The sequence below is a fragment of the Dermacentor silvarum genome, chromosome 1 (genome assembly GCF_013339745.2).
Source record: "Dermacentor silvarum isolate Dsil-2018 chromosome 1, BIME_Dsil_1.4, whole genome shotgun sequence".
In the NCBI taxonomy this organism is placed as follows: Eukaryota; Metazoa; Arthropoda; class Arachnida; order Ixodida; family Ixodidae; genus Dermacentor; species Dermacentor silvarum.
Genome location: NC_051154.1, coordinates 238259462 through 238280190, shown reverse-complemented (window position 1 = coordinate 238280190; position 20729 = coordinate 238259462). Strand labels below are relative to the sequence as shown.

The following is a 20729-nucleotide window of genomic DNA, read 5'->3' as shown; positions in this document are numbered from 1 at the left end:
TTTTCCGTTACCATTACGGCAGAATATTCCATTGCATCCATGTATGTTTTTGGGCAATGAACCTCTTTTTAACTACCAATCACTTCTCGTGTTTTTAAAGGATATACATGATTTCCGAGTTATCTATCCAGGTGACGTGTAGCACGGCCTCTCTGCAGAGGCCGCTGCTGCGGTATTTTATTAAAGAACGCACGTACGTCCTGGTCTTTGTCCACAAAGGCCTTCGGTAGGCGTCGTGCAACTTTTATACCAATAATTTTAGGCACCATGACCATTTCTCATACATTCACGACCCACAGATCATTCCACACCTCACTGCCATAATTCTATTCGATATGTTTTACGCTTCTATACCGCGATTTGTTCTTAGGCCCCTTTACAGCCACATAGCATTCTATCATCGGAGCTCACTGATCATGGCAAACATACCATTCATTGTCTGGCGCTCTTTGGCCACATTTGGCCCTTGCGCCACAAAACATCAAATATCACCATCATCACTATGTAGCCAGGTAGACAACTGCATAGGAGCTTACAGGCACCATGTGCACATTTATATGCATACTTAAGTTGGCCCACGTACAGCTTTTGCCAATGTATCACAAAAGTGATATATCTGAAATGAACCTGAACAGTAATCTTGAGCTGCAAGGTATGTGCTTTAGCCATGGTGCACCTCAAGAAAGAATAGAAAGTTTGCAAGGTACTTAATGCACAGATGCATAAAATGTGCAGGCATCCATAGTTTCTGGCACTTTCTGCTATAACTTGCCACACAAAGGCTAAACTTCACCAATGATCACCAAAGGACTGAATGTACAAATGTGGTAATTGCATCTCGGAACCACCGGTAGGTATGAAGTTATAGTGAAGGCGTAAAAAGGTGCAAGCACAGCTGTGCACACTGCTGCTGATTGGAATTGCTGCCATTCTTAAGGTGTACTCAATTCTGTTGTTTCATATTGGTCATTATAAATATAGAATTGTGTTGAAGTTAATGTCGTGTACACCATTCCTAGGGACTTCTTACCAAGAGGATCTGGAATTGTCACTCGTCGACCACTGGTGCTACAGCTGATTAACTGCAATACAGGTAACAGTTATATTAATATTTAAATTTTCTAGCAAGTAATGTTGTAATTGTAACAAGTTCTTAAGTCGGGTCACTGCCGTTTGCTAGATACTGACTTATTCTTTCTTTTCAGAGTATGGAGAGTTCCTGCACTGCCGTGGCAAGAAATTCACAGATTTCGATGCAATCCGCAAGGAAATCGAGGATGAAACAGATCGGGTGACAGGCAGCAACAAGGGCATTTCAAGCGTGCCCATCAATCTCAGGGTCTACTCACCGCTTGGTAAGAAAGCAGCTAGATTTTGTGGGGCAGTTTCTTGAAGAACAAAGCGCATAATTGGTAATGTTAACTTCTAGCATATGTGGAGCCAGTCATAGAAGATCCTTATAGGGCACCTGCAGGGCTATTTAGTGGCTCATGTTACTGTACGAGCTTTCATTCAAGTTGTACATGGGGCAGATGTTTTTGAAATTTGTGTTTTGATGCAGTGAATGTCCGTAAGAAAATGTTAAGACTTGGCTTGTGTTAAGACCCTTATTGAACATTAGGTTAGTGTATTGAGAATTCATGGGCATATTGGCGCTAGCATTTTGGACTTGTATGAGGCTGCTGTAATGCCACTTACCATAAAACCAAATGGTTAGTGCTCTACCTTAGTTGCTAGTGAAATTACATTCTTAATTCAAAACTGATTTCTGCTTTTAGGAATTTCATTGCTTGTCACCTTGCTAATCATTCAGTGTCCCACTAACCTCGAATGTCCTGCACTTTTTCCTGCACCTCCCATCTCCTTGCTCTTGTGCCCTGTGTTGGCCTCACTCAGTGCTGAACCTGACCCTGGTCGACCTTCCGGGGTTGACTAAGGTCCCCGTCGGTGATCAGCCTGCGGACATTGAGAATCAGATCCGGGAAATGATTCTTCAGTTCATTCGCAAGGAGAACTGCCTTATACTGGCAGTCACATCGGCCAATCAAGATCTGGCTACTTCAGATGCCCTGAAGCTCGCCAAGGAAGTTGACCCAGAAGGTATCAGGCTGTTGAAATATTTAACTCCTTTTTCTTCTCTTTCCTCTCTTGGCCTTGGGCAGTGCTGAACCTGACCTTGATTGACCTTCCGGGGCTGACTAAGGTTCCAGTTGGGAGTCAGCCCCCAGACATCGAAATGCGAGTGCGGGACTTGGTTCTGAGCTATGCCTCTCGGGAGAACACAATCCTGTTGGCTGTGACTCCAGCTAATCAGGACTTGGCCACCTCAGATGCAATAAAATTGGCCTTGGAGGTAGACCCGTCAGGTTAGCTCAACCATGCCAATCTTGGCATGGTGTGTGCACAGGTTGGAGTGGTTTGGTTTGTGCTAATACTAACCTTTGTTGCTCAAGTAGTTGTTAAACTGCAACATGTGAGGCATGTAGCTAGTTTTAAACGTTAAGCAAGGTCAGCATTTGGAACCAATTGCTGTAGCCACGATATCTAGATGCAAACAGGCATCTGACATGCTTGGCAATTGAGTATAATCATAGCACTGGTACAAAACACTTGGTATGGCAACTAAAATAAGGGGAAAAGGACAACATCTTGGTGCCATTGTGGATGGTTTTTGATATTTTGATAACTTCTTCGAAATGGCTCATGCCACTTTAGAGTGGCTTGTACAACACTTTTGTACTGCTCGTCAGGATTAAACTGCTCGTCAATGTAATCAAGCTGAATGCATATGGATCAAGCTTAATGCAACATCTGGATGCTGGATCAATGCTTAATGCTGGATCAAGCTTAATGCAACAAGATACTGAGCTATATTATGAACCAATATTTTGTCCTTTGTCGGTTTGATGTCATTATTTGGCACCTGACACATGCATATGCAAAAAATTCAAAATGAGTGTCCTCTCCTGTGAGTCGCCTAGATAGATATGTAAAAGGGAGGAGAGTGGACTTGCTGTATTATGCCTTTGTATATGCGTTAAGTACCACTTAGCTTATTTCGGCTCAGTGGGAACCACTTTTATTGCATTGTGCATTTATACATGTACACAGTTCAGTTTATTTCTTCAAGGAAAATGTTTCATGGTTTATTTAGGAAAAATTATTTCTGCTGCAGTTCTAGCATAACGAAATGTTTTTTTGTACCCAAAGGATACTTAAGTACATATTGTGGACACTTTGGGTCTGTGGCTGGTTGGTCAAAATTTTAGAATCAAGGCTTTGACTTTTATAGTTTCATAAGTGCATTTTTGTCTGTTGTCAGAGCATGCCTTTTAGTACTTTTGTTATAGCAGCTGTTAGCTCTTATGGGCATCAAAAGATGAAGTATTGGTTCAGCTCACCTGTCCTTTATATTTCAGACTTCTACTGGGTATAATACTTCAGTTAGCAGGGTGAATTTTAAATCATAGTTGATCGTTGTCCTAAAGAGATGGTGACACATAAACTGAGCATTTTCTCACAAAATACATGTATTTGGAGTAGAGGCTATTTAAAGTTTCTCATGGGGTTCTGAATGCGTGCGTTTTTATTTCATCAGGTTATTGCATCCTAAGGTTACAGCTACAAAACGGGTAATTTTTAGAGGATGTGGCATGCAGAGTTAATAAAAATGATAGTGTTTGCCTTATTCATCAGAGCTGTAGGTGCCAATTGCATGTTTGGTATTTTCTTTACATGTACATCTAATGGAGTGTACTAGTCTACTAACCTTGTCATTCTTTATTTTTTTTTAATGCATAAATACATGCTTTTTTATTTCATTTTTTTCCTGCTCAGTAAAGATTGTGGATAGAAAATTGTATGTATGTCAAAGTGCAGACAATACTGGGACATTAAGGGGCGGGGGGATGGACAGTGGACTTGAGCGTTTTAACTGCATTTACTTCTAACATTGGGGGGGGGGGGGGGGGGCTGCTTTTAATGCAGACAAGTTCAAACTTTTCCACTTAGTCTTTAATACATTTTTTATAGTATCGTGCACTATTTCATACAGAAAGAATGAAGTGTGTTGAAGATATAAGGATGCTAATATATCGTTTATTTTTGGGTTAAACAGCATTTACAAATAATCTTACTTAGCAAAATAGCTGAAGCATTTTCTAGTTTCACATACACTGGGCTTTTTTCTGAAACAAGAAAATGTAGTGGCTGCGATCATTACTGCACTAAAGAAGCTAAGTACTGGAGGACCAAATTTTGAGCTTTTTTCTGGCAAGGATGCATGGTATTTTTCTGGCATTTCCATTTCTATCATTATGATAACTGATCTTAAAGGCAGCATGCCTGTGCCATTTTTAAGACCTCTGTTGCACATCTTAGCATGCCACTTGGTGGATATATTTGTCAAGAATGCCTGCATATTTTGGTATGCACACACATGTGCACGTACACACTTTTAGGCTGATTTTCCCCTCCATCCCACCTTAAAGCATGTTTAATGATATGCTTGTGACAAATTATTATTGGTTTATTTATTCACATCCTCAAGCATGAAGTTTCACTTAGACAGAAAAAGAAAAAAAAGTCTAAAGGGGATTGCCTTCTTTAATTTGAAGCATATTCAGTTGCATAGCAAGTTCGAAATGCGTCTGGGAATGACAATTGCTTAGGGTTTGCAAGATGTTTTATCTGATTTTTTGGTGGGAATTCGGCATTTACTGTCCTCCTTGTTTGATCGTGCATCACACGTTTATGAGGAGTCACTTCAAATCCAGGACTCATTTGACCACTCTATAAACTTGACCCAGTGGGTAGTGGTCAGGCCACAACTGTGCTGCTGGACAAGTCTGGAATTTAGGTTCCTGAGTGCTTGTACCCTCACAGTGGCCCTCAAAACAGCAAATGCACTTCATGTGCCTGTGGTATGAATACAGCCAAATTATGCAAATGTATTGAAAGAGCTAGTGTGTGGGCTATACTAAAGGTGTCACTCATCAGGCCATCATGTGGTCCAATCTCTAGTTCACTGTGTAAGTACCTTCAAGAATTATGATATCTTAAGTTTTCTGCAGCAAGGCCAGCACAGTTCAAGGGCAAAGAGTATGTCATTAAGCTTTCAGAACCTCTGTGAACAATGTACAGGTATGCATAACTGATTGATCCTGCATTTTCTTCTGGCATATTCATGCATAAGCGAGGAAAAAATGGTGGGAATTTATATCTCAATCAAATAGTTAACATGATTGGCCAAGGTAGCTCATGCAATGTGCCTGTGCAATGTGTACTAACCTGGTTCTGTGTGTTGCAGCATGTTTTGCTTGACATACTTTGGCTCTTTCACATGCACGTACTGAAGTTGCTTCTGCACCATTTCATTTGGAAGATGTTGGCTTTTTGAATTCCAGGTCTGCGCACCATAGGTGTGATCACCAAGCTGGACCTTATGGATGAAGGAACTGATGCCAGGGACATCCTAGAAAACAAGTTACTGCCATTGAGGAGAGGTAAAAAAGGCATATCTTGTTATTAAAACAGGAGTCTGTTTCTCAATGAGGAGTATCGTACTTATTCTGTGGTCTCCACTTTTTCAGGATATGTGGGTGTAGTGAATAGGAGCCAGAAGGACATAGAAGGCAAGAAAGACATCAAGGCAGCCATGGAAGCAGAACGGAAGTTTTTCCTTAGTCATCCTGCATACAGGTCAGTTATAGCATACTGGTGGGGCTATGCTACATGGCATTGCACAGACATTTGCCTTATCTTAAGGCGGCTTTATGGCCTTACAAGCATCTGGCTTCGGACTGGGTTCTGCCTCATGTGCTGTTCTGTATTGTGTAAGAAATCCTTACCCGCTGTGGTAATTCGGGGGCTGTGGCATTCTGTTTGTGAGCACGGCCCTGCAGGTTTAATTCCTGGTGGCATCCACCACATTTCGATGGATATGGAATGCAAAAATGCCTTTGTTATTAGTTCGGAGTACGTTATTAAAGAATCGCAAGTGGTTGAAATATAATCTGGAGCCCTCCACTACAATGTCTATCTTGGCCAGTGTTGCATTAGGGCTTTAAAATAAACCCCGCAGTTAAATTGCACAAATACTTGAGCATTTTAATAATGTGGACCTAGAACAACTTAGTGAGTTTGCAAACATCACAGTTTCTAATAGGCAAATAGCTGCGTATTTTAAAGGAGAGACATACTTTTTAAAGAGTTAGACTCAACCACATGCTTCTTGCATGCAAAAAATGACACTTAAGGAATGTTTCTCTTGAATTATTTTTGGTTGATACTAAAGTTTGTTTAGAAATGCCGGACTTGGTGTCATCATTATCACAGTATCATGAGAGCAATATGTACTGATGTCTTGTAGCAATGAGGTTATGTGTGATGACATTGCTGATAAGAACATAAACAAGAGTGCTGCATGCATTTCTTCTGGTTGCACTGGTGTGTGGCAGCCGCACTGATCGCAGAAACGGAGTAAGCCAATTTATCATGTCGTGATGCATCTGCATCTTGTATACTGAAACTGATTTGTAAAGTATTGTAGTAACTTGCTTGGGGATGCTCATGCTTGCCAGTATTTTTTTCTATGGTTTAGAGGACTTGCACCTTTACTTTGTAGCAAAAGTATGACAAGTAGAAAATGTGATGTCAATGCTCCTGTTGACATGACATTCCAGCTGTGATATTGCTGTGCAGGCACATGGCTGATCGCATGGGCACACCATACCTCCAACGGGTACTGAACCAGCAGCTGACCAACCACATTCGAGACACCCTTCCAGGTCTTCGGGACAAGCTGCAGAAGCAGCTCATTTCCATGGAGAAGGAGGTGGAAGAGTACAAGAACTTTCGCCCTGATGACCCGTCCCGCAAAACCAAGGCTATGCTTCAGTCAGTGCCAGATTTTTTTAAATCTCCTTCCAGCATATGCTTAATGCCTATGGTAGCTACAATAGCCACTTGTTTATTTTGTTGTCCTCTTGGACTGTTTCATCTCACTTTCAAGCTTATGGTAGCTACAATAGCCACTTGTTCATTTTGTTGTCCTCTTGGACTGTTTCATCTCACTTTCAAGCTTCTACATAATGAAACATTGTGTGGGGAAAAAATTTGTACGTGTCATAGTAATTCAAAATTAACTGTGCAGCTATTGTTGCTTTCATGACTCTCGTTGCAATATCTTGCATGTTAATTGTCTGGGGCTTTCTCTTTTCGGGAACCCACCGGGTTGAGAAGTATGCATCTCTCTCCAGGGTGACCAGGTGAACCCAGGCCAGCAAGTGGCTAGGTGACTCAAGCCCAAAGTGGCGTTGCATATCCAAAAGAAGCCCCAAACCAAGTGCCAAATTTCATCTGCCCAGTTTATTAAATAATGTGACCGAATCCCCGTTACTGTGTACTCTATCAAAAAATGCTCACTTGTGTTTTGAAAGGTCTCTCAATTTTTTTATTACACTGAAGAAAAAACTTTTCAGAATAATTTTTGTAGATTGGCAGCTTGGGCTATGCAATAACTGTACTGCAGCCTTCTACGCTTTCACTAAGATATACATGTAAAAGTAAGTGTACCATTTCTAAGCCACATAAAAAAAGCTGCTAAGCAAGAGGATTTGTGAATCTAACAATAAACCCGTTTTCAGAAACAAAGTATGAACTGGCCCAAAGAACTGTGACAAATGATGGGGTAATTTTGCAAGCAACTAGAGGACGACGACTCACTTGATCAAATCTGCTTGTAACAAGTGGAGCTGGCCTTGCTGTATCTGTGTTCTCATAGAAAAGCACGTGCTACATTACAGAAATTCTGTTTCAGAATGATTCAGCAGCTTCAGACAGACTTTGAACGAAACATTGAAGGTTCTGGCTCTGCTGCTATCAACACATCAGAGCTCTCTGGGGGCGCCCGCATCAACAGATTGTTTCACGAAAGATTTCCTTTTGAAATTGTCAAGGTAGGCTGGGTCGGCTAAGTTCTATTCTTTGTTCATTTGTTTTTTTTAATCGGATTCGACTCGATGAGTTACATTGTGCTTACTATCGATATCACGTGATTGCCTTTTCAGATGGAGTTTGATGAGAAAGAGCTACGTAAAGAGATTGCCTTTGCAATTCGCAACACACATGGCATTCGGGTCGGACTGTTTACTCCAGATATGGCCTTTGAGGCTATAGTGAAGAAGCAGATTGCCAAGTTGAAGGAGCCTTCCATCAAGTGTGTAGATCTTGTCGTGGCTGAACTGGGAAATGTGATTCGGCGATGTGCTGAAAAGGTGCGTTTGTTTACTTGCCACTGTTGCTTCGACGTATCTTTGTGAATAGCAGCACTGTGGTGTGATGTTATCATAGAAACTTGCATCATTGTTACGTGACACATATTTGTGTTTAAAGGGGCCCTGAAACACTTTTTATCGAACTCGTGAAATGCATTTGAAGTATTTTTAAAATAGACTATTTCAGAAATACTTTGCAGCAAAAAGTACTTCACCGCATTTTGCAGAAACGAAGTTATTGGCAATCAAAGATTGCCTGTGATCCTCTTAACGGTGCTACTGCTCCTCATTCGATGCTTTTCACTGCTAAGGCTACAGCTGAGTGGGGCGGGGCCCACAACGCTCCACCTACTGAATGTCACCGGGGCATGCAGTTCAAATTTGATTTTGGATGTTCACGTAGACGCCACTACTTCCAATATTGGCACCTACGACTTAGGCTATCCCTTAACTTTTGGTTCAGTTCAAGGTGCCTCCGCATGTGTCTCATGCATTTTTTTCGCTGCAGTATATGAGATAGCTATGCACAGCTGTGTTTTCTTGCAGCAAGTGGCACATTTCCTTTTGCATTTACCTCTACGGCTATCACAGAATTTCCGAGGGTTGAACGAAACGTCGTCTTCATGTTCGCTTGTGCGAGTACATCAGCTATGCGCATATCGGCTTAAAGGTGCAGGTATAGACTGGCTACGGCCAGTCTGGAGCACGCGTCTTGCGTTTTGGCTGTGATCCGGAGTAAAATGCAGACGAACGCCATGCGCTGCGCATTTCGTTATGTTGGCGAAAATTCGATATCTAGGTTTGGGGGGTGCTGTCAGTGTGACTGGCGGCGCTTGGTGCACTTTTGGCGCGGCTGGCATGGGAATAGAACATGTCCTATCTCACGCCAGAGCCGCTAGACCAGAGTGCATCATGTGCTAGTTTGGCTTGCAGCATGCTGGCCTACAGTTCGGGTGCACTGAAGCAAGCTTGCTGAGCTAGCGCCTTCGCCAAATACAAAAGTGCTCACTCACTGCTCACATGTGCGCATGTGTGATCACCACGCTGATGCAGGCCATATTCAACACTGAACTATACAGGGGGCAAATTTTAGGCTATCCTGGCGTCTATCCAACTTCGCTGGCCGCTGCCTGGCATGTTGGATGTTGGATTATATCCGCGCCTTAAGCGATGGATGCCACACTCCAGACTCGCGTTGAAAGGGTTCCTAACGTTATGAGCTTCAACCTTGATGGCGACACACCTCGAAGGTGTGCAACTCGCGAGGCAGACGACCTGTTCTAGTCAGATGTTGGCACTCGGCTCAGCTCGCCAAACGTCTGGAGTAGTACTCTACCTGTAGCCATGTCGGCCGCAGACACCAGTCGGAGCACACGGTTGTCCTCAGCGAGCCGCAGTGAGTTCAGCGAGCGACCTCGTTGTGGCTACCCCATGGTAGCCTCTGTAGCTATGCTAGGCAGCAGATGCAGCTACGTGCAACTGTAATGGCTAAATGTAGTGCATACGACAGGGCTGGAGTGTGCGCTCACGCTCATGTGCTCCACTCTGACCGTGCTATGTGGTGCGAACCAGCTTTGTCTTGCACCAGCTTTACTGACAGATAGTAGCCACATCCAAATTGTGTATTTTGAAGTGCTATCAATAGCTCATTACGAAGCGAGTTTGCCAAGGCATCTAGCCAGGAGCGTACACTTGCCAACTAGTGTTGGCAAGTGTACGTGTGGTCTAACCTTAAGTTTTGCGTGGTTAGAGGCTAGTTGAGTGTTCAAAACTAATATAAATTAGTGAAACCCCACGGCTATGTCACCGAGAAACATTGTGGCCGAAGTTTCATTCCTGTGTGGGTGGGTGTGGCCGATCGTGAGCAGACAATAGTTGGCTTCTTCCAGAAGTACGTTACTCTTATCGAAATTCAAAACGCAGGTTTTCACTTACTTCAGCCTGTTTAGTAAACAACGACAATAAATGGAGGGTAACAACAGGAAAAAGCGCACTGAAACGGGTAAGTAAAGTAGGGTGTTTGAGCAAAAGGTGACTTCGCGCACCGTTTGTGAGCCCCATGTGCCATGCATGAGTGCAAAATTTGGCTGAGATTTTCACAGCAACGTATGTTATCCGTGGAACGTGTTTTTATCACCAAGCCCGAGGTGTGGTTCAGGCTCCTTAAGATGCAGTCGCCGATAAAAATATATAGCGTTTATTGCGGTAAGAATATGCTGGATGGAAATTTTTTGCACTCAGTAGCAGTGGGAATTTGTGGTTGTGGAGTATGCCCTAGCTTTTTGATGAAAAGGATTGCTTGGTGTACAATGGAATAAGGGGGAAAAAAAAATGCTCGGAAGTGGCACTGTACGAACACACCAAATGTATCTTTATTGGAAAGCTTATGGCCCTTTATTTCCTTTTCGCTTATCCAGCGAGCATGAAACTTTGGCTTTCTTATAAACTTAAGTCTCTTGCTTTCTTGAACCATGGTGTCTTTCTCAAGCTTACACCGAGATTGTATTTATCAAATATGACTGTTGAGAAACAGCTAAAAGATTCTTCCATTTACTTTGAAGCTCATGAATCCAAGTGAAGTGAGAAAGCGAGGTTTTTTTATCTTCATTGTTATGATGTTCTTCACTATGCATTCAGGGGGTCTCTAAAAGACCTTTGAATGAGTTGAGGGGTGTGCGACAGTGACAGCTACATGTTTGTGAACCACTGACATATCAGATCACATGCACTGAGCTGTGACCTTTATTTTGTTTTTGATACTTGATATCTAATTTTAAATAGCCTGATTTTCTGCTAATGTAATTGGGATACATTTTGTCTTCTAGATGAGTCGTTATCCACGACTTCGGGAGGAAACTGAACGCATTATCACCTCACATGTGCGTGAGCGAGAGCAGACATCTAAGCACCAAATCTCTCTGCTGGTAGAGGTGGAGCTTGCATACATGAATACGAACCACGAAGACTTTATAGGATTCACAAAGTAAGTTCAGCTTATTTTCAGGTCCAATTCTTTTTCAACTGTCTGTTGAACTGTTTTGTCTTGCGTACTGCAAGATATTACTATGCATGATATGTTATGCACTATTATGCCTTGATTAGGTGTACATGTTCTGTGCCATTGAGTGCTGTATGTGAATCTTTTACTCGTGTTGCTTTGTGTAGTAGCACGTGTGTGTGTGTGTGTGTGTCTGTGTGTGTGCACTCTGTTTCTATTATTTTGTGATAATCCTAGCTTACTGCTGCTTGGAACTCTGGCCATGTTGCTTTTGGTACTCCCAGTGAGGCTAATGGAAGCCCATCCATGTTATACTCCAGTTTTGCAGTTTGCATGATAAGAAATAATCCGGAATGCTTTTTGCATGCTCTGTTTTTGGATCTGGGTTCATGTCGTTGGACTTTTGCTATGAAGCAGCTTCTTATTTGTGAATGCTGTAAGCAGAGTTGTTCAAGTATCATATCCTGTGTTTGGCTTTTTGTTTTCGTTCTACAGCTAAACTTTCAGCACATCCACTTTTTGGCCTGTGCTTCTTGGCTTCAAACATTTTTTGGGATGTCCTCTGAAACCAGTTGTGGATTATTGGTGCTGTGCTGCATTGCAGAGCCTCTTGTGCTTACCTCCTTCAGTCAGATCACACAGATTTCCCTCTCCCAGTTCTTCCTTTTGTCACAGGCAGTTAACTTTTTCCATGGAGCTAATTTGTTGTTTGTATGAAAAGGGTGTACAGAACCAAAGTAGTCTTCCCTCTCATGATATTTCCAACATTGCTGTGCCTTATCTTGTTAACAAGTGTCTTTTTATCTGCATCTTATCCTTGATGCCGCTTTCCTCCATGCTTTTGATTTGTGCTTCTGTAGGTAGTCCTTCATTCGTGTTTTGCGGCTGTTTCCTGATGCTACCTTAGTCTTACTCTGGTTTAATAGAATAGTGCTTGGTAGTGGCGCACTAGTTTTGTGCTTGTTTCTGGTTGCTTCACACTTTGTTGTAGTAGCTGCTGTGGAACTTCAGTGGCTGTTTCTTCCCTTTTGTTCACGTTTGGTTCTTTTCCCCCATTGTTCTCTTGGCTCCTTGCAACTCCCCCTTCATGACGGTTCATCTTGTGTTCGTCTGCGTGTGTGTCTGGGCAAAATGTTGCACTCGCAGGGACGATTATCACTCTGGGTGAGTTGGACACATGTTTTAGCGTCTGCTTTTTGAGCACACACCGACAAGGTGGTCAATGGAAGCCATGCGTGTGCGGCCATCATTTGGGGCTCCAAGGTGTGAAGGGAGGTGCCTCTAAGTGCAGGCAGTTTCCTAAACAGGCGAACTAAGATTTGATCGGCTAAATATGTGCCTACTTTCCGGTTAAGTCTACTAGACTTAAAGCCAGTGACAGGGCTTATCTTGTGTGCTTTCAAGATATTGATGACTTGGAATGTGTACTTGGAAACTTGCTTCACATTTCAGTCATCTATATTTGTACAATTGCTGCTTTCTAAAATGTTTCACAGCACTATTATATTGTGCTTTATTTCAAAAGAAAATGAGAAAGCTAGGTATTTATTACTGCTGCTGACTATGGTAAAAAGTGTGACATAGTGACAAAGTTTGGGATGTTCTTTGTGTGTGTGCGTTTACTATATATATATATATATATATATATATATATATATATATATATATATATATATATATATATAAATTAAAAGTTGGCACATTGTCTGGATCTAATGGCCCGTATGCCTGCATCTGTGGACCTCGTTTAACCCTTTGCGGTCATTCACGAATTTTGATTTTTCGGACGCTCTGCAGAGGTACCATTTTTATGCAGAGTTCACAAGTGGTTTTATTTCTGCAGTATTGCTGAATAATTTCGCCCGTTGCCATGGCTTATACTGAGGCATTTGGTCGGTGGGCACAAGATTGTGGATTTGATTCCAAGCAATGGTGGCTGCATTTCTACGGGGTCAGAAGGCAAAAACACGAGCGCACCAAGCTTTAAAGGCAAAATAAAGAGCCCACTGCAATAGCCCGGTGGTTATGGCATTGAGCTGTTGAGCACAAGGTCGCGGGTTCAATCCTGGCCTAGGCAGCTGCATTCCAATGGGGGTAGAATTAAGGAAACAAAGGTAGTGAAAATTAATTTGGAGCCCTCCATTACGGCATCTTATAGCCCCTGTGTTGTTAAACCCAATAACTCAGTTGATTGCATTCTAGTCCCCATAAGGGGTACTTGACTGTGGTGTGGTAGTGTTCATTTTATTCTCCTGGCTGAAGGGTGGGCTTTGTGCTGCAGACCCTATAATAAAATAGTCTCCATTATTTTACTGCAGAGAAACACTTACAATACTGTGTGTAAATATGGTCTGGCTCGCACATCTCGCAAGTTTGTAAAACTTATGTGGAGTAAGCTTGCCATGTAATGGGCATTTTAAGCTTGGAAATGCATGCCTGCAGTATGTAGGACATATGTAGTATGTAGGATATGCAATTACATTCGTCCAATGTTGAAAAAGTTGACAGGTGCCAACGTTATCCCAGAAAAACGTGTGCTAGCATGCTCATTCAGGTGCACTCATATTTGTCAGGCACCTGAAATCTGACAAAAAGCTGACTTTTACTGATGTAAGGTGGGGACTGACATATGACTGCAAAGGGTTAAAAATGGCACGTGCTCAGTGGTACCGTTTCACTATAAGTCTCTATGCTGCCTATGTTCACATACAAAAAAGAAAACATTGTGACATGTTCCATGTGTATAGGTGAGTTTTGCTCTTCCTGTGGCTGCATTTAGATTGCTAAAGCAGGGCAGTTCATGCACACCAATGTGCGTACTTTTCATATTTATGCTATGCCTTGGGCTGGAAAATTGGCTGGAAAACCATTGACTCTCGTTTGGAGATTTGACTTGGAAATTTTTGCATCTGTAAGCCCTTGTTGATGGTAGCAAGTTGCTTTGTTTTAGCAGCTTTGTGATAAAATTTGCCAATTTTGAAGTGTGGGATAGTATTGTGCAAGTAATGAACTTAGCTGAGTGGAACTGATTAATGGCTGTGAGACCAGTTCCAAGATGCTTTTCCATGCTTGTTTTTCATAGCTATTAGTCACTGGTCTACTCATTTATAGTTGTGATTGGTTTTACAGCACATAGTTGCTCACAAACATAAAATATGCTAGCAGAAATTGTTGAAAATGTTTGCATCACATTGGTGCAGTGATGGAACGGTTGTGCCACTTGTGCTAAGGAATTAAGAACCTTTGGACCACCTCACACCGAAACAGCATTTAATTAAGTGGGAAATTACGCACAAAGTGTGCCAATTGAAGCTCCCATAAAAGCAAGCTGCAGTTCTTCATACCTCTGTGCTTGATTAAAATACAATTATGATGGCTTTAGCCAAGGGTGGCAAAGCAGCAAAGACCATATTATATACTGGTACCAGCACAAACAAAAACTTCCAACACTGCATAAGCTTAGCCAGCATTGCAGTGCACATCCACATTAACTAATGCAGATATGCATGCACACACATGCATGCACACACTGTGACTGTTGCTGATTTGCTAGTTGAATATAAAGGCCAAGTGCTCGGTGTTTTTAGCCACAGGAAATTAAGAAATTGTTAACTGATTAATTAATAGCACTAATATGAAGCTTACTTTTAAAGTATGCTATCTTAAGTGAAGTTTTGGAGCAACCTGCAGCTGTATTGCTGCGGCAACAGCTCATTGCTCAAAGTACATTTCACCCTTAAAATATCTACTATTTTGTACCTAGCAGGCACCTGATTAAGTAACTGACAAAAGCAATTAGCTTTTGTGACAATGGGTTGTAGTGGTCACCACATTCAAGCACTGCTAGCATGATGAAAAGCTGCTTCATAATCCAATCTGTGTGTGTTTCTCTTCAGTAGCTTTACGTGGGCTTCAAGCAAAGTTTTATTTTGGTGATTGTGATGTCACATGGATGCCAAATAAATTATTTAAAAGGTCTTAGAACACTTAATGACTGAAAAGGAAAACTTCTAGCCTGTTTTCTTGTTTCAGTGCTCCTAATCACTTTGATGGAGAGGCATAAAATATTCTAAAGATTAAAAACATGGCACATGTAGTCTGTGGTGAATGCAACAGCAGAGTGCATTATATTCCATTTGTCGCTGCTAGTATGTCACTTGTGGCATGTCTCTACGCCTGTTACTTATCTTCCCTGACTGCACATGCTTGCTCTGAAGGATAGTCTGATGTTTTTGCTACAATCTTGTTCATGGTTATTTCTGGCACCCCGCCATGCCATATTCATCACTCCGTCGTTTGGCCCCACTCAATAAAATCCTCACAGAGAAAGCATGTGGCAACCATGAAGCAGCTATTTATAGCTGATTAATCACTGAAAACGTGTGAAGTGAGGAGGTGGCTTTTCTCAGAATCACTGAGTGTTGTGTTGCTCGTGGCACTTTGGTGGCAGTGGGCTGAAACCATCATTCAGTTAAATGTACAGATATTTGGGGGTAGAAATACAGGAACATTATGTATCATTTAACAATGTGGAGGCTACTGCGACAATGGAACATGATGTTATTGTGCCTTCGTCCATATGCTCCCACTGTTTGCATTTCATTTTCCAGTGACATAACGATACTAGTAGGCAGTAGAGCTTGTGGAAATGTTTTTAAAATGTTTAATTGAAAACATGTTGATAGTTGGTGTTTTGTGGCGCAAGAGCCAAATGTGGCCAAAGAGCGCCAATTGAAAACACCTCTTGAGGCAGGTTATTGTTCATTACCATGTGAAAATTGGCTTATTTTTGAAGGTTTCAATATATTTTAAAATATTAAGGTTACAATGTCAAGCTATATTATATCAATCGAAAAGTAAATAATCTTACTTTCTAAAGATTCTAATTTTAAAACAAATGTTAGGGCGTAATATGAAATATTTGCATTGTTGCATTGCTGACATAAAACTGAAGAAACAAAGGAGAAAATCTGAAATTACAAAATGTTTTCGCATCAATTGTCTATAATGTTAAAGTTTCACTGTTTTAGGTCAAAGGAACATCAGTTGCAAAAAAAGTTTTTACGCCTAGTGGAAACTGCCTAGTGATTTTGAGGGTCTCCTCCATCTTCCGAACTAAAATCTGATGAACTCCGTTCATCCTCAGAGTCGCTGCTGCTAGATGCATTCAAACAATCACTTGAGGACGAAACAATTGTGAGAATGTTGTTTGCGCGATGGTCCGGTGACCGAAGCGTCCAACATATTCGCAATCAAATGATACGAACCGTGCCCTTTGTACCCCTGTTAAAGATCGCCGCTGTTTTGGGGGGGAAAAAAATAGTCGGCGAACGAAACTTTAGTTCTAGACAATAAACTAGATGGTGCAACAAGTCTGTAGAAGCGCCAGTAGTTCTAAACTATCGCACATATGACCCATGCTTTATGGGCGTAGTAAGGAAAGAGTTAATGAGGCACGCTGTGCTGTCGTCATTAACCTGAGCTGTTAAGCTTCAGGCCATATTTTTAATGGGAAAACGTTTACTTGTGCGCCAGAAATCAGAAATGCTTGTGGTTGTGCCAAATTCACTTATTTGAAAGATCCGTTCCACCACTGTTGGTGCTAGTTGGTATTGCTGAGGGATATATGATTGCATGTCATACATCGGCATATGTCTTGGAGGCAATGCTGGAATTTTAGTTGGAGCTCAGAGTGTAGGCTGCATAATATTAAAAAAAAAAAAAAAGTGAATGGCTGGTGTGCCAGTTTCGTATTGATAGAGGCAGTAATTAATGTTTGTTGCTTTGCTATTACTGCTTAGTAACTCGAATATTTTTGCTGGCTTCCACTGACTGTCTTTTGGTTTGCCTAATGTTGCATTGTTTGCTGTTTGTGCTGTTTGGTGTGTCAACTGTCCCCACAAAATGATTTGACCTTGCCTTATTGTTCACTGAATCAATTTTGTCAATTCAGGAAGAATAAATTGTAACCTAAGCTGAGAAATTATTCTCAACCTCCTTCTGTCTTTTTTCTTCTCCAGTGCACAGCAAACAGCAGATGTGTCATCAGCTGGTAAAAGGAAACTAGGCAACCAGGTTAGTGAATTGGGTGTTCTTAGTAGTGCATTGTAAGTCACCTTGGGAAGAATTTTCCTCGGTATAACTGCTCTTGGGAAACAAGTGACGGCTGATAATGTACTGCGGCGTGATGTAGCTGGTGTTGGCATTCAGATGGAACCTCAACATACTGTAAATTTCTGCAGCGCAAAGCACTGATGTACAGAAATGTTAAAAAGGCCGAAGGAATGGCAAGAGAAGGACAAACGCAGCGCTCGTGTTTGTCCTTCTCTTGCCATTCGCTCGTGTTTGTCCTTCTCTTGCCATTCCTTCATCCTTTTTTACCTTTCTTTCTGCACCGCCGGGGTTGCTCAGTGGCTATGGTGTTGGGCTGCTGAGCACGAGGTTGCGGGATCGAATCCCGGCCACGGTGGCCGCATTTCGATGGGGGCGAAATGCGAGAACACCCGTGTACTTAGATTTAGGTGCACGTTAAAGAACCCCAGGTGGTCCAAATTTCCGGAGTCCCCCACTACAGCGTGCCTCATAATCAGATCGTGGTTTTGGCACGTAAAACCCCATAATAAATAAAAATACCTTTTTTTCCGCGCATCAGTGTGCTGCAGAAATTTACACTATGAACCTAAATCAACTCGCCTACATTGCTGCTATTGTTCAGAACCTCAACAAGTTTATCATTTAGTAATAAATTGCATGAATGGATCTATTCATCATCAGATCTTGTATGGAAGCAGTTTTATTTAAGTGTCCTTGATCAAGCTGGCTATCTGGAACTACTCTGTCCATTGCAGTGGTTTTGCAACTAATGCTGCAATGCTATGTGATACGAATGACTGTGCTAGTGGTTCAGGCTCAGCAGTTAGTTGCACACCTTGTAATCTTGGATTCTGTTCTCATTCTGCAGTGTGCAGTGTTACGTTAGTACTTTTCGTATCAGAGCCATTTTAACACTTTTTTGCTTAACCACGTGGAGCCATGTTATATGTAGTTGGTCGCCTCTGGAACTTGCTCTGAGGGTGCTTTGGCAGCCCAGATACCATATTGTTGCATAATTACATGCTTAATTGGTTTTTCTGGCCTTTACTTTCGGAAGCGACAGCTGTGAAATACTTGAGCTTCATTTAAAACAGTAACCTAGAGGGAAAAAAATTCAGTTTCATGACAGGGCCTACAGTGATATTAGGTTTTCATTTGTAAAGTATTTATTTGTGTTAAAGGTGCACTTATCATGCGGCTGTTGGCAGTGGTGCCACTGGCTGTTGGTTGCATCATTTCTCTTCGTATGCAGCGTGACTGGGGCAGCTGCTGTTAAAATTAGTACCGGCGTAATTTGAGTCCATTATCCTCTGCTGTGCTACTATGGGCCTTTCATTTGAGTGTGTGTATGCTGAAAAGCAAGAGACCCCCCCTTCTGGGTTGTATCAAACTACATTAGTACACCACTGATAATGCTATTTTTGTTTGCTTTATTGAAGAATGCCATTGCACCATTAGACAAGGTGCCAGTACAGCCAGCAGTGCCGTAAACTGCCATTCTTTGATTTTTGCTAATGGTCGTATTGTATTGTTCATACTGCACACAAATGTCTGGCCTTAGTTGGCATGTGAATATTTCAATTGAATAAAAGCTTAAGTGTTTCATATTGAAATAGATATTTAAGATTCTTGGATAGTTGACGTTTGCACTTTTTCCTTGGTATTAAATGGTGCAGGGATAACGTCACCACTTCATCCTTTGTTCATCTCTGCATCTGGTTTCACACTCTGAAAAGAGATGAAGTGTTCTTTCCATTTTGCGTTGTCAAAGTTTAGCAGCTCAAAGTGACAACAGGCAGTGGGGCAGTCGCATAGAATATGCTTGCAGCCCTTGTTGCCTACTCATTAGGTACCAAATGTCTCTGTTTAGCGTTCATGCAAATTGAAAATGTGCAGAGTAGACCTAACTTCCGTGACTGGCTGTGAGGGCTAGCATGTGTATGGAAATCACAGTGTAATGCATGTTGTAAACAGTAATCCACAGGCCTTTTTTTAACATATTCTTGGTTTGCTATGCAAGCTTATTGATGCATATAATTTCATAGCACCCAATGTGGATTCATTAGTGGTCAAAGCTGAAAAGACTTTACATTTTATTTTAATGAAGTAGCTTCCCTTTGCATGTTTTACAGTGAATAGCTGTTTAGCGATTAGTGCCAAGCCTATCCGTCCATCTGTCACCTCTTATCAGGGGCACTGTGAGCGGTGTGGCACCACTGTTGCATGCTTCGAGTAGTTAGCCACACTGGGAGATGGTGCCACACACGTCAGAATTGCATGGGGGCTATTTTGACCTTTTTCGCGGTGCTCCCGTGAGCGCTGCCATGTTTAATCACGTGGTGACGCGTCCATTGCTTGCCTCAGCCGCCTCCGTTGCTTCCGCGTTTACAATACAAGCGCGTGATGCCGGTGCAGCGCATCAAATCTCCGTTTCGACGCATATCGTAGACGGTGACAGTGTGGACGACACTAAGCTTCGGCCACAGCTTCAGAGGACATGCAAGTGCTTTCAGAGCTCATTACGCCTTGTCCAAACGGCGCGAGCAGCGTATATGGTGCTTTTACTAAAGGCGGGGCTAGAAATCTATTCCAAGCTGTCCAAACTGTGAGAGGTTCGTTATTTATTTGGCAAACATTTTGAACCAGCGACTTTTCATGTTTCTGACTCAGTAAAGTTCCTCGGTGCGGTCACTATCTGATTGTTTATTTTCAGCGTAATCGCTTGCGAGTGTGCTCTGCTGCGATAGATTTGTTCTTGCTGCGCACAAAGCTTGGAATATAAATGTTCTGTACTTTGCGGTAGCTCGTAGCAAAGAGGTATTATCGCTAGTCCCTCGCTTACTCTGTGGACCGTCACGAAACGTTCAGCTTCCAACATTCGTGTCTTGTCGGTGTAGTCGCTGTCACTCATGCTTCGGCACATTGATTCAAGTGAGCGCCTATTCACTTATTATTGATACGTTGGCGATAGGGTAGGCGTAGGTTTGCGTGCGAGTAGGGGTGAATGTGTGTAGATAACGTGCGAGAAACTTACTATGCCAGTAAGGGCACTACTTCCTTTTGTGACGAGCGGTACTCACTCTTAAGTGCCGACGTTCTGGAGTTGAAGTCCTTTCTTTGGAGGTTAGCTATACAGCTCTGGCGGATGAATTATCTTTTTTCATCCTTGAGGAAAGCCGTGCATCGCGAAGGGCGGCAACACAGGCAGTCCTTATGTAGCAGCGGCGACACAGGTTGATTCCATTCCAAATATGCGAATCACTATTTTTGCAGCGAACTGCCGCACACGTCTTCCCTTTATCGTTACACATTTTGCAGCATGAATTGGGCAGAGTGCATTAGCGAACACTCAGTTGCATTTC

At 42.2% G+C, this 20729-nt stretch overlaps 1 protein-coding gene across 7 annotated transcripts in view; it reads left to right on the top strand.

Moving 5' to 3' along the window:
- LOC119436970 (dynamin) overlaps nucleotides 1-20729 on the top strand; it is a 156799-nt gene that overhangs the window by 8770 nt on the left and 127300 nt on the right. For 5 of the 7 annotated variants that reach the window (XR_007464797.1, XR_007464796.1, XM_049660141.1 and 2 more), the window contains exons 2-12: nucleotides 1020-1093; nucleotides 1206-1355; nucleotides 1897-2100; nucleotides 5406-5504; nucleotides 5592-5700; nucleotides 6703-6897; nucleotides 7820-7958; nucleotides 8070-8276; nucleotides 11102-11259; nucleotides 12421-12438; nucleotides 17295-17349. Coding sequence is in view for 5 of the 7 variants with exons in the window: in XM_049660141.1 (XP_049516098.1) it covers nucleotides 1020-1093; nucleotides 1206-1355; nucleotides 1897-2100; nucleotides 5406-5504; nucleotides 5592-5700; nucleotides 6703-6897; nucleotides 7820-7958; nucleotides 8070-8276; nucleotides 11102-11259; nucleotides 12421-12438; nucleotides 17295-17349 (1408 nt within the window). In the remaining 2 variants the exon portion in view is untranslated. The remainder of the gene's footprint in view (nucleotides 1-1019; nucleotides 1094-1205; nucleotides 1356-1896; nucleotides 2101-5405; nucleotides 5505-5591; nucleotides 5701-6702; nucleotides 6898-7819; nucleotides 7959-8069; nucleotides 8277-11101; nucleotides 11260-12420; nucleotides 12439-17294; nucleotides 17350-20729) is intronic. The other 2 variants (XM_049660142.1, XM_049660140.1) reach the window with 1 other exon arrangement.